General features: G+C 38.2%; 1 protein-coding gene across 1 annotated transcript; it reads left to right on the top strand.

Annotated features, from left to right (window-relative positions):
- Nucleotides 1-1,270: 1,270 nt before the first annotated feature.
- hrh2b (histamine receptor H2b) lies at nucleotides 1,271-8,241 on the top strand. The gene is made up of 3 exons (XM_031319875.2): nucleotides 1,271-1,405; nucleotides 5,627-6,466; nucleotides 6,661-8,241. Exons 2-3 carry the CDS (start codon nucleotides 5,765-5,767, stop codon nucleotides 7,009-7,011), a joined length of 1,053 nt encoding a protein of 350 aa, XP_031175735.1. The 5' UTR covers nucleotides 1,271-1,405; nucleotides 5,627-5,764; the 3' UTR covers nucleotides 7,012-8,241.
- Nucleotides 8,242-18,897: the final 10,656 nt, after the last annotated feature.

Here is an 18,897-nt window from a genome sequence, read left to right as displayed (position 1 = left end):
GGCTTTGCTTACTGAGCATTCATTTCTGGACCAGTGCATCCAAATGAGTTCACTTAATACTTAACAGTTTTTAATGCTTAATTTGTACTTCACTTGAGATATTAGTCTCCGTTACCCCGTTGAAATGGTCAGGTCAGTTTTCTAACTGAACAGCCTCTGTGATTCTCAGGCCTTCTTCTCCTCTCTACATAAATTATTTCATGGCTCCCTCTTGGATTGAGGATATTACTGTAACATCCTGATCAGCATCCACACTAATTCACTGTCTGCAATCTTTTTTAACCCTTATTTAATTATGAATTTAAAGCAACAGTAAAAAAAGGAAGTGGCTTTAGTTTAGTAAGGACATAGCTTGATATTGCTGTACACTAAATTTAGAATATTTTCACCACTTTACCTAGCTGTCATATAGCTCTTTCCGATGGGGAACTCAAGCCGTTATATATCCATCTTTGCTCTCGTCATAGCCAGCGCTACAACTTAAAACTTGGTGTTCATTCTGATTCAACGAAGTCACACACAAACAAACTAACCTACTGAGGCAGCGGTAGACCAGCAACATCCGTTTTCTGCAGGGTAAAATTACAGTTTTTGTCCAAAGAGTCTGGTAGCTTTGACGACAGCATAGGTGGATATAACTGCTTAAGTTCCCTGTCAGAAAGGGCTGCCTGATGGCAAGGTAAAGTGGTGAAAATATTCCTAATATAACAATCACTTAAACTGATATTGATGTTTTTAGGTGGGCCTTTTTTTAGGTGGCTAAAATATGTTTTGCTGCTGTCTGGCATTGCTTTGCTTCCATGTCAGTACTCCTGCTTGCTTCTCCAAACTACTGGCACGTCAACTGTCACCTACTGTAGGTAATACACTGACTATTGATAAGTACCTCATACAACCCCACTTCAAAATATCTGAACTATCCCTTTAAGTGATTAAAGCGTGGCTCACCGTGCCCCACAACTTTAACTATACGTACTGTACACTGCATAAGCAAATTATAGAGGCTACAAAACATGCAATGAAGACACAATTAATTGGGTTCATCTTAAAAATCCTTATTTGTTAACACAATCTTAATCTGTTGAAATACTGTTGAGCCCTTTAAAATAAAAAATAAAAAACCCTTGTAGTAAGAGGAAAGACAATTCTTAAGCTAAAACAACAGTGAGAATGCTTAGGGGCAATAAATGGATGCACTAGAGGGAGTGAAAGTGCATTACATGTGTCTGTCTGTACGTCTCTGAGGACAGAGACAGGGAGAGAGAGAGGGAGGAGATAAATAGTGAGTGAGCGAGAGAGAAAGAAAGAAGTTTGCACTTAAGCACGACCAAGGAAGCAGAGGAGAGGATTCATAATCTGGGAAGAAGGTTATGATTAGACGGACGTTTAAGACAAACCATTTGAGGTGAGTCAACACGCTTTGAACAACTCTATTTAGGGTACACTGAAGGTTAACAAAGCAAACACTTTACATTCACAAGGATGAAGGTTTGTGCTCTAAGTCATGTTTGGTGTTCCACTGAGATATGTATATTAACGTATGAAAGTGTTGCTTAGTGATTCATTTATGTCTCCTTTTCTCTGGTTACACATTCACATGATGTCAGCGAGCATGTAGGTGCAGCAGTGTACTGCTATATCACACCAACCAGAAGACAAGTTACATATTTGCATTTTGTGATATTTGTGGTATTATAAAATGATTGCACATGTAAGATAGCTTGTGGTTTCACTTTAATTGTTCTGCATATTAGTCTATAGCGGTAGGTTTTAGCCCTCTATAAGAGGGAGAGTTAATATTGGACAAGAATGGTAATGTTGGGTGGTCAGTTTAAACCACTTTGATCCTGAATGGAGCTGCATGTAGGAACAGCAGGCAAGGTTTTAGACTCTTGTAACTTTTTGTTGTGTCGAATATTCATTACTAAAAGAATGATAAAATGTGTTTTCATGTGTGCAGTTATATTTATATGGTATTTAAATATACTGTATTAAAATTGTATATCACTGACTCCAATTCAGAATGTTTTTACTATGGCTCATGGTTGTTTAATCTGTATTTAAATCACAGCTAAATGTTTTATAAGTAATTAAATTGCACCGCTATCTCTTTCTGACTTCTTGTTGTAAAAACATGACAGTATAGCTAGTTGATATGATTACAAGCAATCATGTGGGAGTTGTTCCGTGAAAAGTTTATGTTAAGTGTTACTTGTATGCTTAGTGGAAACAGCACATAAGCTAATGGAATGAAAACTGTCCTTTCTTGATTTTGTGGCAGAAACAAAGTTGCAATAAGCTTAGGTCAAGAGGACAAGGCACGGGTACAAATGCACTGTACACAAATCATAGAACTTCTCCTTGGATGTGACTTTCACCATACTGCTCCTATAGTGGTTTCACTTTTCACATGTTGTTAGATTGTTAATTTATATTGTTGGCCCACCTTGTGTCGTTCTGGGCTGGATGTTTTGCCACAATGTTATCTCACACAGTTGACTCATCACCGGCTAAACTTAATTTGTTGCATGATACAGGGGGATTTTTATATTCTCTAACCTGAGAGGTTATCTGATCTTTCTGTGCAGATATACGTATATTATATAAACAGCTGCCAAACAGAAACACAATGTGATATATTTACCGTAGATAAGTCAAGCAATAAAATAAGCATTGGGATATGCTGTACTTTGCTAAAAGAGACAGTTTTTCTTGTTAGTGATGACACCTAGTCATGCACATTCATACATAACACATTCTTCTCATGTGAAGAAAATTAGAACAGATTTCTTTTGCCAATTCTTTTAGAAATCTGGTAATCAAACAAATGAATTATGCAATGAATTGTAAAATGATCTCAGGTTATCTTCATGGTGCTATGGTGTTGAGTTTCACCTGTTACCTTAGTCGTGTGGTACATCAGCAACAAGGCAAAATGAAAGTGATGACAAACATGGCTTTTATTTGAGTTTGGTATTAAATCCTCTCTGGCTCTTCATGAACGGTGAAACCTGGTCTATGTAGCACCAATTAAGAGCCAAGGGACAAGGGACACAGCTCGATCTAAACTTTGTCAATGCTGAACAAACAAAGTCACCATAGAAACAAGCAGTGTTTATCCCCAAGGGGAATCTAGTGACATTATTGCAAACATTAAAACCTTGGATTCTCTGAATGGCCAGTTACAGCTGAAACTGTTTTAATTACACTTCATCAAATAGAAATCATTATTGGAACACCCCCGTAATTTCCTCCACACTACCTTAAACATTACAGCTTTATATCCGCTGTTGTTATTGTCACTGTAAACACTTCATGTTATCATATCTTCGGTCCCAGCAGGGATGATTGTCATATCGGATCACAATCACTGTCATAAAACAAAAGATAAAGCAGTTAAAAGATGTGAACCTTGTAATCCGAACTTGGTTATGTTTGTAGTTTGAAATTTTACGCATTTCTTAAACTAAACATATATGAGCAAGAAGTTTGTTTTGTTTAATAGGTGTCATAAAGTTGGAGGTACTGATATTACCTGTGTTGACCATACATATTATATAATGTTGCTTTTGTGTCTCTGTGTTTTTGGAATCCTGTTTGGATAGAGAGGTTTGTTGAGATGTGATCCAGTGCCGATGGAGATATGGTACCTGTATAAGTAAATAAACAAACTCTTTGCCAGCACTTTGCAGCCTGGGTGTCGATCCGATTATCAATTATAAATATACAACTGCCTTCCTAACTATAGCCTCACAACAATTAACCAGAAAGGAGACAAAACTCAGACAATTAGATACAAATGACAATAAGTAAAAATCCTAAGGACACCGCAGCGGTTGCAACAAGGATTATTATTAAGCTACATAAGACACTTATAGAATAGCATCAAACCATAATTAGGAAATTTGAGAATTATCTGTCCTTGCCAAATATCATCTATTATTTATGGGAGTACATCAGATGGCCTTACTGTAATAAGGAAGCAGATGGCAAATTAGAAATAACATTATCAAACATGCAGAATGTAAACACTGTCAAACAGCAGTCTCAGCCACTTGGAGCTGGACGACTTTCTTTATTGGCATATAGTATATGCATTAGTTTTATTTCTAAAACACTGGAAAACACTAGAAACACAGCAACACTGTACATATTTGTGCCTATTTACTTTATTCTAAATTCCAAATGTGTTTGAAGAGTGATGCCATGTAAAGCTTGCTGTGGATGCAAGAGCAACACATGAAATATGAAACACACATCTCGGATGGATATCATTAAATGATATTAAAGTTGCCCTTTGAGGTTGCATCTGTAAAAAGGACTAGTGATTTTTGGATGCTGTCTGATGACAAAAAAGAAAGAAATTAGCTAAGCTTCCCTGCGGGGCATGACAGCTGGTGCTTTGAAAGAACACCTCACAGAAAAATGCCAGACTGGGCATGCAGATGGATCATATTTTATTCATTTTTTTATTTCATTCATATATACTTTGAATTAAACATTTAGCCATCTTGTCCTTTTGAAAAGAAACAATAGCTTTATTTGTGGATGCGAAAACATGAGCAAAGAAATATACAATTTAAAAGTAGCGATCAAAATGTCTTGAAGTACATTTTCAACAACAAAAAAGGGTATGTGGTTGGATACACAGAAATCTTTCTGTTTTTAGACTGGAGCGCTTGGGTCTGTTTACTTGACTCTGTAAAGTCTGTGACAGAATGTTTTATGATTGAGTTTTAGGATCTCTTGAGTTAGCCTGACCGTGATGCACAATATAGAACAGCCCACACTTTAGCAGATGCTGCCTCTCTAGTAAATGTTCCCGTCTCTAGGGGACAGCTTCTCGACCTCAACATATGTTTATTCAAAGGCACATTCTCTGCTTCACATCTTTCTGTGCTGTTGATAATCCAAGTCCATTGCTCGTTTCGTGTGTACGTTCAGGCCAACCTATGCCCAGCAGATATTGTGTTTAGAACACAACCTATTCACCCTGTATCGTTCTACAGACTCTGTCCTATTTGTTAGTGGAAGGGCTCTAATATATGAGCTGTATAATGTCAGCTAATGTCATAAAATCAGCCTTGCCATTTCCCGGGGAAGAGCGAGGATGTTGTGAATCTGGTTAAACATTACAATGGATAATATTACTGGTGTTGCTAACATGTGAATGGATTTTAATTTCTTTAGTAAATGAAAATGATAAACAGCTGGTGTATTAAACAAATTACCAAAAACACAAAACAGCACTGCTGCATTGATTCACATATATTATTTACTGTACTTGTGTATTTTGTTGTTTCTTTTTTATGTATATTTTGCTATATTAGATAACACAAAGTAGGGTGACTATAATTTTCCCTCTTGCTATATTGGCTGCAATATCAGGATTTGTGTAAATTCCCTTGTGGAACTCTATAACAGAAAGCAATATCCTCAAGCCTAATTTGTCATTTGCTCATTGTCCATTCTTGGTAATTTGACCTTTTAACAGGCAGCTGCAATTAGATTATTTCATTAAATGTCAGAAGGATAAACATGCATTACTTTGAAATACACAAATATTTAAAGGTATTAATATGGTTACTTGAATTTTCAAGTAATAACCATTGTTCTTGTTCTTCAGCAGGGAAGTGTTTGCAGCACTGGTACTGGAGAAAAAAGAGATGGCGGGAAAGTGTGTGACACTGTAATCTACTTCTGAACCTGCTTACCCTTACACGAAGGAGCCGTGTAAAAAATTGTCTGATGGAACTGGCAGTGGATGAGTCTGTTTAAACATTTTCTAGTGAGATACCAACAGCAGCACTGTGTCAGTGAGCCAGTGCCTGTGGAGGAGGTCACCATGATCTCCACAGCTCTCCGCTGGCTGGTTCTGGTGTCTTTTATCATTCTGACCATTGGTGGGAATGTGCTGGTATGTTTGGCTGTGGGGCTCAGTCGTCGACTGTGGCGCATTGCTAACTGCTTTGTGGTGTCCCTGGCAGTGACAGATCTCCTGCTAGGCCTGCTGGTGCTGCCCTTTTCTGCCACTCTGGAGCTGCGCAGCGGGAAATGGCCCCTCGGAGGAGCCCTGTGTAACATCTACGTCTCACTGGATGTCATGCTGTGTACATCTTCCATCCTGACCCTGCTGGCCATCAGTGTGGACCGTTACCTAGCCATTTCGGCTCCCCTTAGCTACTCCCGGAGAGTTACCCCTCTGAGGGTGACACTGGCCATGATCGCCATCTGGGCCTTGTCACTAGCTGTGTCCTTTGTGCCCATCCACCTGGGCTGGAACACAGCAGACTACAGAGTGCAGCACTTGGACTGGGGCATTGGGGAGGAGGACAACGAGGGACACTACTGCCAGTTTGAGTGGAATAACAACTATGTTCTTATTTATGCCTTTAGCTCATTTTACCTGCCTCTGCTACTTATGTGTGGAATGTATCTCTGCATATTCAGAGTGGCACGAGAACAGGTCAGTGCTTTTTAGGTGGGATCTAAAAGGTCATAACTTAAGGCATGCATGCATTTTTGCAACTGTCTGAGAGAAATCACGGCACTTTAAGCACAGTCACTTACGTTGTTGAATTAAATCTGTTATCATCAGAGCAGTGAGTGAGCTCTTTGCATTTTCTGTCTCTCTAACCTTTTCCTAACCGATCTCTTCAGGTGCGACGGATTCGTGCTGCCACTCCATCATTTGCACGTGCAGCATCAACTGCAGCCATAGCCCGAGAGCACAAAGCAACAGTGACCCTGGCAGCGGTGCTGGGGGCCTTTGTCATTTGCTGGTTCCCCTACTTCACCTTCTTCACCTGCATGGGCGTAAAGAAGAGGACAAACCCCCCTAACACACTTAACTCTGTGGTCCTATGGCTGGGCTATTTTAACTCTGCTCTTAACCCCATCCTGTATCCAGCCTTCAACAGGGATTTCCGCAGGGCCTACGGAGAGCTGCTTCGATGCAGAGGACCGTTTTGCAGAAAACCGCAGCTTCCTCGTGTGTCTGTGCATAAATGATTGACCTTTACTAACGGACAAAGGGTTTCCCAACAGTCTGAGAAACATATAGACACGGTTAATAAAAAAAATGAGGGGAAGAGCCTCACTCTACATGAGAGAAATGGTATCCCTGATGAGCCACGGTGAAATGCCATGGATCTGTTGTTCTTCTACTGAACTGTAGACTGGCAGCAAAATGGTGTTAATTACCAACTTTCTCCACTACTCAGAGTACAGGTTAGCTAACCATTTACAATATCACACACACATATGTTTATTGTATAGTGCGAAACATAATACAATTGTATAAACAAAAAATGTAATGTGTAAAACTTATGTCACAACATGATAAATGTACACTTTACGTGGACTGGATACACAAGTATTGCTTTAAGCAAATCCAATGTCAATGTGCTTAAATAAAGATGCCCAATATGTTCTTGATTACATAAAATGTTATATCAATATAATGTTATAATTATAGCATGTTATAACGTTATCAATGTAATTTAGCAGTATTGAAATGTCTTTTTCTTTTGAGAGGTGTAAAAATTACACAAAATGTAATTCAAAATAAGGAGCAGTCAGAGCAGAGCTGAGTGGAATAGATGACTCAGTAAGTTTTCCAGCAAGTTACATGGAGACACCAGTGGTTAAACGTTTGCAAACTGTGTATTTTCTCTTCTCTCAACCCTGCTACTGAAAGTCAATAAGTGACCAGCAAGTTAATTTGATATGTACAAATGTATATGTTTGACTTGACCCAAGCAGGATAACATTCACGACTTCCTGGATGTTTTAACAGATTAACTGCAACTGGACAAGACATTCATTTATAAAATAAAAAATAAAAAACAGTCTAACCCTCTGTGTTACATTGAGGACCGGTCACAGTAATAAGGTCATTATAAAACTGCTCTGATTTTGTCTGACTGATTTTTAAGACTTCTACTGGACATGCACTGCATCACATTGAATAAGTGCAATAATATCTACATCTAGGAAATAGTTTATGCTTTGCTACCTCTCTGTACTGTATATGTTGCTGCAGGATTATTCTCAGTCATACACATCAGCAGTTATAATATCTTGACACTGCAACCCACTGACACGTGTTCAGTGGTATAAGATAAGGATGAGAAAAGATTAGGAATGCAGATGTGGTCCACTTGACAAATTGTGAAGGATAAGTTTAAAATGGAAAATTGGACAGAAAGCACGCTACCAGATGTGATACCAAGTTATATTTATGGCTTTTAATTAATAAAAAAAATGCATGTATTAAATAATTCCTTCATTTAAAGGCAGAATAGTAAATTTGATTTTTTTTATGTTTTATCAAACTTCTTCTTCATTACTTTCTAAACCCATTTATTCAAATATAATTATGATGACTGAAGAATGTGCAGATGGATATGGTTTTGTCAGTAACAAGTCAAGGCAAGCTGAGCGCAATTCTAATTAAAGTTTCATGTGAGCCTTGGTGCTGTCGATGGTAGTTGAAGTACATTGATAGGTTGAAAGGGAATAAAAAAACCCTTTGGGATGAAATGATCGCCAACCTTGCAGAAGAGGGGATGCTGCTGAGGAGGAGACATTAGATCACACTTCACGAATATAAAGTCTGAAACTGGAAGCGATAAAGCCAACAGCTGCACAGTGACATACAGTATAAAGTGGAAGTAATTGGAATTATTGACTTTTATTTAGGTCAAGTGGCAGAGGTGTAATAGGTAGCATTAAATGTAACTGAGTCCTCGGAACTGAGGAGGATGAAATTGTAATACTGTTACCAGTCATGTTGGGTACATCTCACGTACGGTAAAGGTGTCTCCCAGTTTGAGTGCTGCATGTGTATGGACATGGAGATGTGAAAGAGTTTCCTCTATAAACCTTGCTGCATTGAGTCCATCAGAGCAGGCACTATGGCTTTACATGTAAGTCTGACTTTGTGCAGACATGGAAAGCCTAATACCCCGTTTACACGTACATGGTTATTTTGAAAAACGGAGACATTTCCCTTCGTTTGTGCCCTTCTTACACATGCAAACGGAGATTCGCCTCTGAAAACGATTCTTTATAAAAACTCCGGCCAGAGTGGAGAGTGGAAAACTTTGTTTGCACGTTTGCATGTAAACTGAGAAAAACTGAGGTTTAGGCAGCCGACGAGAGGAAGAGGAAAGAAAAGAGGAAGTGATTCGTTGCTGTTGTTGCTATTTTCGGGATTCTGATTGGCTAACGTGGGCTTGAGCTTCTCGTTACACTGCATCCTACAGGTTTGGCATGCTCTTGATGGCATATATACATAAGTTTGTGTAAACAAACACTTTTCTGAAAACGCGCACAATGTTATTTTTGAAAACGGAGAGGGTGAAATGTCCGTTTATGAAAATAGCCGGCCACGTGTAAACGTAGCCTAAGAAATGGGATGTTTACATGCTGCAGTAACTACTGTATAGTGAAAAAAAAAATCACATCTCAATTGTTGAGCTGACTTCCTGGAGTCAGCACATAATTCCCTGTAACAAATTGTTTTGTTTACATTTCTGGCTTGCAGCATTGCTGGAATAGAATGCTTTTCTTTTCTTAGCAAAACACCTTATTGTGACATTGGGTAATGATTAGTTACAAATGAATAATGATTTAAAATCAAGAAGTAACGATAAAAAAGACACGCACATCACCGTGCCCAATAGGCACTGTTTTTATCAGAAGTCTGAGGAAGAGCCTGGTGCTGGAAATGTTATACAACTTTAAAAACATTTCGAAAGATTGAAATAAACTATTATGCATCTATGTTCTTGCTCTGAATGCCATCAGTCCTAACGTCCTTGCAGCCTGCTGTTTGGATGAAGTGAAATAGAGAATTTTTTTCTATTAGTCCAGAAGCTTTTGGAGTTTTAAAAACATGTCCTCTGTAAAATGAGTGACAATTTGCAATTCAACTTTTACAATGTTAATCTGTGTCTTTAAGCTCTGAAATGTGTCTAACTGCATGTTGTATGCAAAAATATACATTATAATGAATGCATATCATAGATATACAGTATTACATACGTTTTAAATCTGTGACATAATGCATTAGTTCTGGTTTAAAATGCATTCATAATGGAAAATTCTATTCTTGAATAGGCTCCACGCATTGAAACCTTATCAGCCTGGTTTCTGTGCTTCTGTACATGTTTGATGATAGAGTGCTGCAACTGAAACTGGACTGTATCCCAGAAAAAAACAGGAATGTGAAAAAATAAAAAGACCCACCACTGATCATCTCCATACCAAGAAAGACAAGCCACATGATAGAACTGCCTTTAATTATTGTTATAAATGATGGGACCAAAATAATTTTAATCATGTTAACAGTAAGTTAAGAGACAAATTCACAGTGGCTCTGAGTGCCTCATCATGTGTTTGATAAAAATGTATTACTGACTCAGAATTGTGCTAATCCAATATTGTGCTTGTGTCTCATTAGTACCTACTGTACCGTGATCTGAGATGTTGAGTCATTTTCATTGTGGTTATCTCTATTTACTCTTACATGATCATTTCCTATGTCACACCTCTATCAATAGTTATATGATTATTGTTTCGGTGGCTGTCTGTGTGCGAACACTTATTTGTTTGTGTTAATGAAACACAGACAATTTAACCAAATAGATGTAGGTACAGTTTTTACAGTGTTTCAGGAAATAATCAACTCCAACAATAGGGATGGAGCCTGCTTTTGGGATTGCTATATCTTCAATAGTAAAGATAATTCTCTTTTCAACAGTATTTTAGATGAACTGCAGAGTTAAAACAAATGGGGAGAGGTCTGTCACTGTAATCAATGTGAAGACAATCTGATACATGGCCCATAAAGAAGAAAGAGCATCACAATACTACAACATACTGTTTGCTATGTGCCAGTTCAAAAGAAACACTTATAAACTACTCATTGACTAACAATGATTCCTGCAAATTCAATAATATAACAAATAAATAAATAACAAAAAGTTGTCCCGCTTCCTATGTGTTGCAGGGGTGTAATGTAACTAAGTACATTTACTCAAGTACTGTACTTAAGTACAAATTTGAGATACTTGTACTGAAATATTGTACTTTTTACTCCACTACATTATTCTGACAGTTTTATGTACTAGTTACTTTACAAATTAAGCTTTTTGCACACAAAACACATGTAGTTTATACAATACATTCGTTTCCTATAAATTGAACTACCCAACAATATAATCATGGCCTACAAGTCCAGCTGAAATGATTAGACCACTAAACACAGAACTGTTTGCACCGTTTCCAGTTTCTAAAATGTGAGGATCTTTCTGCATTGGGTACTTTTACTTTTAATACTTTAAGTACATTTTCCTGATGATACTTATATACTTTTACTTAGGTAACATTTTCAATGCAGGACGTTGACTTGTAACAGACTATTTTTACAGTGTGGTATTAGTACTTTTACTTAAGTAAAGGATCTGAATACTTCTTGCAGCCCTGATGATTTAAGCGAGCATACCACAGTAGCAGGCAGCGTGATCTGTACCCTACGATAACAGCGAGTGCTTGGACAATACGAGTGGGAAAAGTCAGGGGCTCATGAGCACTCAGTACGTTTGACAGGCTGACCTGGTACATACCAGACACTAAAAAGAATCGCTCAAAAAGATTTCTTTGTTCATTTTCACCCAACACTAATGAGTAGGAGCAGTGAACTGAAGGGGCAAAGTGACAAAAAGCCTTCTACTGCTAACCTGTAGCAGTGGCATGCTATCTGCAGAGGCAGAGGAGTGCCTTTGTGTTTGTGAGTCAACTGCAACTATCTTCTGAGGAAGCCAATTGTATATTAACTGCTTTCTCTGAAGTGAAAAAGTGGAGAGGTGTTGATGCTGGGTGCTGGATTACCAACCTGGCGAAGATGGCAACTTCCGTAGGGACCCAGCTGCTGCCTTTTCATAGGGTCAGCATCCATAGATTTAAATATGTTTAACCTGATTGGCTGAGAATACACATGCACATTTTTCAGAGAAAGAATTCACAAAGATATGTTGCTAAGTCTGTGTCTCATTTATCCATGAAAACCTGCAGGTATTGTTCTGTTGTTTTAATGTCTGTGCACCAGATGGCAGTATAAACCAGTTTCCACTCTGCAGACTTGACATCCAGAGTTACAGTTTTTCTCAATAGCTTTGACACAATCATCAAATGACTATTGAACTTCGTCAAAATATATGACTCTTTATATGAACACTAGGTCAGTTGTTCACATGACTAAGGTCATTTGTCATTGCTTTGGCACAAAATGCATCGAGTAAGCCTTGCAGATCAAAATAGTTTGCATTAATTTGCTATTTAATCATATTACTCTCAAATGCAATTATACACATGTTCATTGTGTAAATCCCTACATGCAAAATAGAGCACCCAATAATCACAATAACCTGTCACACATATATTAGATACATAATAGTTATGTGGTTTTGTTGTGTTTTCAGATGAATAGACGTAGGCTATATGGGAAACAATACAATTTCCTCAATTCAGTGCAACCAAACGCAAACAGGTGATGGTGAGGATATCACAGCAGACTGTTGGAGTGGGGTGCTGCTTCATGCCAAAAGATTTTTCCCTCGTTGCATTGCAAGGTAGGATATCTGGTGTGATGTCGATAAAATGTTTTGGCCAGACAGAGAGGAGAGATTGGATGACCCTTGAGGTTGATACATTTGCAACAGATTTTCTTTTGTCTTGCACATCTTGTACAACAGTTCCTGATAATTTTGGTGTTGCATATCTTATGTTCTGTACAAGCTTCCTTTGTGTATTTGTGGTTGGCTGGTGTGTACTTACATTGAGCATATAGTGTGTGCCATGGTTGACATCAATACTATTCAGCTGCCTAAATACCGTATTGGTCCGAATATAAGACAACCCTGATTACAAGGGTAATCAGGGTTTTTCAAGACTCATTTTTGGAAAAATACTTTATAAAAGCCAAATATTGTTTAAATAATTTCGAAAATAATTTGATTTGAAAATAATTCTAATAAAAACACATTGCATAAAACAAGGTAGGCTGTTGTTTTTAACATTTTTAAATAAAATAATATTTTCAATATCTTTTTAGATGAAAGTGTCACATTTAAATTAATGGTAAATACTTCCCAAGGCCTTCAGCTGAATGACTGCTCTGGTAATGGGCATCCCATCATTCCATCACATTATCACACACTCTCCTGTCAATCTTTTGGAAGCAGCCACTTTGAGGACCACCGTAAGATTATCTCTGGCTGTTTGCATTTTTAGATGGTGTAACATCTTCATGACAACGCCTCGTTGTAATTCCGTTCTACTTCCAGGCTTTTTGTAGCTGGATATATCATTTGTTTCATCTATGTCTGAATGTGGATAACGTTAGGGATAGTGAGATGCTTGCTACAGTTACACTTCTAGTAAGTAGAAAAATTGCTAAAAACTCTCCTCAGTACAAAGATCATGCAGGGCAGGAAGCAAATAAGAAGATGACTTTGTTATCTAAGTAAAGGAGTTCATTATACCAATACATAAATAAGTTTTGCTGCCGTCAACAGCAGTAGATTGCTTATGCATGCCGATTGCTTTTGCATGCTGACAATGGCAGACAGCCATCTACTGTATGGTTATACACTGCCTATGTTGAAGTACCTAATACAGTACTTAACCAATTTGCTAAAAACGTCATCACTGCACAAATTGCCCCACTGAGGTTCAACATGCGGCGAGGATATGTAAAGCATTACATTTGAACCCTTTTTAGAAATAAACTACAAAGATGGAACACAGGCAATAAACGGACACGCAGTCACAAGATAACCATTGAAATTTCAGTGAAATCTTTGATTTTAGCTTTGAGCTAAGGGCAAACATGTTGACAATGGCATGCATGTTATTTATTCAGGGCACTAGATGAAAAGTCAGAGGATCACCAAAGTGATTACAATTCATCCTGATGGGAACGATGTATGTCTGTAATGTTTTAATTTCATGACAATATGAGATATTTCAGTCAGGACCAATGTGGTTGACAGACTGACTGACAGACTGTTTAAGAAATAATCTCTCTCAATTGTCTATTGATCTTTGTTATTTCAAACTCGTCATCCTAGCCTATGAGTCTCTAGTTAGTTAGTTAGTTAGCTAGCTATGCTAGGACCTTCTTAGTTTACAAAATAACTAAATAAAAAAGGCGTCATGATTTTTGTGTGTTCTTGAGTGAAATTTGTTTGTCCTCAGATTAACTGGTCTGCCTGTCCTGGCTCTATTTTTATTTGTATTAGTTTATTTATTCATTTAATTATCTATCTATTTACTTATTGTCATAGGAATGCATAAGAGTGTTGAAATAGCCTCATACATTATGCAACTGAGTAGGAGGTAAGGTGGGTGGTGAGGTGCGAAAGCGTGAAAAAAAGATTCCTTTTATTCTCTACAATCATTGAGCATTCTGCGTTATGAGGTTGTAAATACTGCCACTGTATTTGATTGGAGTTCTGGCTGGTGTTTGTTAAGTCACACATCCTAATTGTCCCCAAAGGATCGGAACAGGACAGCAGTTCTCATGGATAATTGAACATATTTCTTCCACATGCTGCACTGGGAGTGAATTTTGTGGAGTTTTGCCAATTGGTCAGACTAAACACAAGCAAATGAAAGAACTGTTTAGTCCAATGTATACTTTTAATAGCAGCTACATTTCGTGTCTTATTTCTAATCTTCAGATTTCTTGTGTTTGTGCCCAAAAGGCTGTGATGAATTATGTTTTACCTTCAACTCTGCTGCAACACAGTGTGCTGTACAAGTAAAACTCGTCTTCTTTATGTGAATTGAGCTTTCTCAGCACTTCTTTACTGAATCCACAGAACTGCCAGCTGCAACAGAGCTGGAAGATTGTTGTGTTTAGTGCTGTAGAAGATAAGATTGTCTTACATTTCCTCCTTTACTGACATGTTGTTTAATTGCTGGGTTCTTTCTGATTTTTAACCACGCAAGTGGCATGGCTCAATGGATGGAAATGTTTGTCTTTCAGTCACACAATTCGGGGGCCCTGACTTTTCATTGAGTGCTACCATCAGGCAGTGTTTTTTTTCAGCCTGATTTCACAGAAATGACCATGACCTCTTAACTCCGCATTGCAATGGTAGTGGCATGTAATGTGTTAAATTAAGCAGTCCCTCCAGGATTTTGCGATGTTGCGATCGCGCCAATTCACGCAAATTCAACCATTCACTGCAAATTTGGTGTAACTCGCAATTTTGACCAATCAGCGCAACTTTTCCGCACATTTGACCAATAACCTGAAGTTTCCCGCGACTGACGCTTGCACACACACAAACACACACACAAACAACACACACGGTGGATGCAGGAAAAAAAGGAGATGAGACGACACGATGACCTAAATTGAGGACAGCTGTGCTTGTTATTGTAAGTGCAATGATAAGTTAAAGTCCAATAAGTAACGTTACTTTATCAAACCGTATGAATGTGTGTCCCAGGCCAGGATAGGAAATAAACTAACAATGTAAAGATCAACAAGCCACTGACACATATGTTCAAATTTGATTCATTCAAGAAATTATTATTTTTTTGTCTTAAATCCACCAGCCATTTTCATATTATACCAACATTTGCAGCATCCTGAGCCTTTTTGATAAGGTTACTAGGAAATCTCAGCCCAGAGTAGTTTTATTCTCCCCAAAACAAGTTTCCTTTTAAAGAACTATACAAAAAAAAAAAAAAAATTGCAACTTTTTTGCAACTTTCACTGTCTCCCGCAACTTCATTGCAACAAACATGCAAAAGACATCGCAACTTTTATTGCAATTTTTTACAAAAGCTCCCGCGAAATCAGGCAATTTGGGCCGCAACAATCTCAAAAAAAGGCCGCGAAATCCTGGAGGGACTGATTAAGGTGTAGGGACCACAGAAACAATGCCAATGGAAAGTCAATTAGGATTCTTTGGTGTGGTGGACACACATATTCCCTGGTTCATCACAGCCCTGTCTTTGGCCCGCCCATGAGAAAGAGAGAGACATCATGGCTTGCAAATGAGCGAAGAATGGCAGTTGGTTAAGGCCACACCCCCACCCTCCACCTTGCCCCCCCTCTCTCCTCCTCAATAGCATTTAAAGCTACAGACACAGAAATGGCACGTCCTAAGGAAAGCTCATTGTGGGACTGGCTCTCGTGGCTGTAATTCTGCACCAAGGCTGAATTTCGGGAAAGTGACTTCAGATACAGTATTAGGGGACCACTAAGGCCTATATAAAAGCATCCAAAAAGCAGCATGTCATAGGACCTTTAAAGTCTGCGTAGGGAGGAGAACCTGGTGGTTGGATGGGCCAAACAACCAAACACGTACGTACATAAGTTATGTCACAAAGCCAACATAACATAGGCTACTTGAGGTAACCTACTTAGGCTACATACCTTAAATACTTATTTTAACCGAAACCATGTTCATTTTTCTAAACCTAACCAAATTGTTTTGTTGCCAAAAGCTTTTAAGTCTAAATCATGTTCTTATTGTCTAATACTTTTGTTTATGACTAAATACATGCAAAACTATAACATTCCTATCAGACAGTGTTTAGTCCTAATGTTAGCATGCTAACATGCTAAACAAAGATGGTGAACATGGTAAACATTAGGCTATAGCTATTTGCTAAACAGCAGCATTGTCATTGCGACCATGTTAGCATTAAGCTCAAAGCACCATTGTGCCTTAGTACAGCCTCACAGGGCCGCTAGCATGACTGTAGCCTCAACCTTCTTTAGTTGTTTCACGTACAACATTTAGCATTCTTGTAACAAATGTTGCAGATACACTTCACGTAAATTCAAATTGCAACTTTAAGCCACAAAACAATAACTTGCTTACAACAGTGTTCCCTAATAGGATAAAACATACTGTCAAAGATTATGAAAAGCTTTTGTGTTACAGCCAAGACACGTTTGCAAATTACTGTATATGTTTTTGTGGGCCAGTATGTATTTGTATGTGTGGGCGTGAGTTTGTGCGTGGGTTGTGATAAAGCAGCTGTTGGCTTTGCCTCACACTGCCAGATATCCATGACCTCCCACTGTTCCTGTAACTTCTCATCCTTCCATGTTGACTGCCAAACTCCTGTCTAGAGATCCAGAAGCACGTTCGTCTGAGCATGCTAAGTGCGGGGCCTTGGGAGACCAAAATCTGTATCTGTATCTGAGTGTAGGAGGTGATGCTGCTGCATGGCTCAGTGGCTGCCTGCACCCAGCAGCAGTTTTAACTGTCAGCAATGAACTGCCAACCCCGAGGAAATGGAAAATCTAAGGCTTCACTCACCAACATTATGCAAATGAATATGAAATGAACATAAGGTCTGACTTATAAAGCAAAGGAAGTCAATGTCATTAAAAATGTGTAGCATGTATTTTTCATGAACTCTTAAACATCTTCTTCTTGATTCTTCTACTCAAGAAATTGCCTTCACTATGGCAACAATATCTTCTTCAAACGAGTGCCAAGGTATTTTTTTAAAGTTTATTTATTAATATCTTCATATCACCATGGACACTGATATTTTTCATGTAACTGAGATTTTTTTTCATTCTTTCCTCTTCACCTTTTTTTTTAGCATTTTCTCATGATGATCACACATATGGTAGGGTATTGCTGCCAACATGATTTGAAAAAAGTTTAAAGCTCTATTGCGTAACTTTTTGCGCGATCACAGAAGGCTTGTATCATGTGGACACGCCGACAGTTTTGTCATTACTTAGAAATCCTCATGGGGGAGACAGAAACTACGCACTATAGCTTTAATGCTAAGAAGAAACATTGTTGTGTTATAAATGCACCAATAGACTGTCACAATCAATCTCAGCATACATCTGGAAACATTTTTTTAGTTATGTAAATCATGTTTGTGGGTGACCCAATGACCCAATGATCAGTTTTGGTTAGTTTATTGCTATGTAAAACGCTACATGGTATGGTAAGTAAAGGCTCTGGGGTCATGCTTGTGATGGAGGGGTTCCTTAAATAACTTCACAGTGCCATGAAGAGAAGACCCCAGAAGTGATCCAGAAATCACACCAGTGAATCAAGTGTGTTGACATTGCTATGCCTGCTAATGGTCTCCAGTACAGTGCCAGGGCAAATACACTACAATGGCCCAACACACTTCCATTAGGAGAAGCGGGTATTGATACTTTTACTTAAGGCTCTGAGTACTTAAGCTGCTTTAAATCCATACAAATCTAATGTAACTTCTGTTGACAAATTCTATGTGGAGTTCGCCACCAAAAGTGATGAATAATTCAACATGTCTGTCTTTTTAGGGTGGTCAGCAATTCACTGCACTACCTCCTTTAACCCACTTCACAATAAAGCGTAATAAAAAGTATCTTGGTAAAAGCCCATTGTGACAAAGTATGATGAAAGTGCAAAGTAGAGTCAATAGGTTGATATTGTGAAAAAAAATGTGACTGTTTTTGTTAAAATCACAATTAACTACTACACTATTAACTACTGATATCCTGCACATACAATTACATAAAATACAATTATCTTTTTGACACTGGCTAGCACTGGGCTGCTATTTTTACTCTGCCACTCTGTGAGTAAAGTGCTCCTCTCCTGGGATCTAAACAGGATTGTGCGAACAACCACCTCAAGTCACGAAAGCAATGGTCTTCCTTTTGCTGTTTAAAAAGTGACATTTAGGATAGAGTTACTGTAGGATAGGGACCTACTAAAATGCAAAGGTAAATGTGACTAGGAGGAGATAAATAGAATCTATAAGCATTAAATATAGACAAGACAGAGGATGAGGGGGAGAAAATAGACACAGGAAGCACTGCGTCATGCTCTCCTCGAGCAT

This window comes from Sander lucioperca, chromosome 13 (assembly GCF_008315115.2).
Source record: "Sander lucioperca isolate FBNREF2018 chromosome 13, SLUC_FBN_1.2, whole genome shotgun sequence".
NCBI classification, from domain to species: domain Eukaryota; kingdom Metazoa; phylum Chordata; class Actinopteri; order Perciformes; family Percidae; genus Sander; species Sander lucioperca.
The sequence above is the reverse complement of the archived record's forward strand: the minus strand, read 5'-3'. Positions and strand labels throughout refer to the sequence as shown.

Bases quoted from the DNA above. Each gene is read 5' to 3' on its own strand.
- hrh2b (XM_031319875.2), top strand. From the start codon at position 5,765: ATGAGTCTGTTTAAACATTTTCTAGTGAGATACCAACAGCAGCACTGT. The intron at 6,467-6,660 runs GTCAGTGCTTTT...CGATCTCTTCAG, and splicing joins TCAGAGTGGCACGAGAACAG to GTGCGACGGATTCGTGCTGC.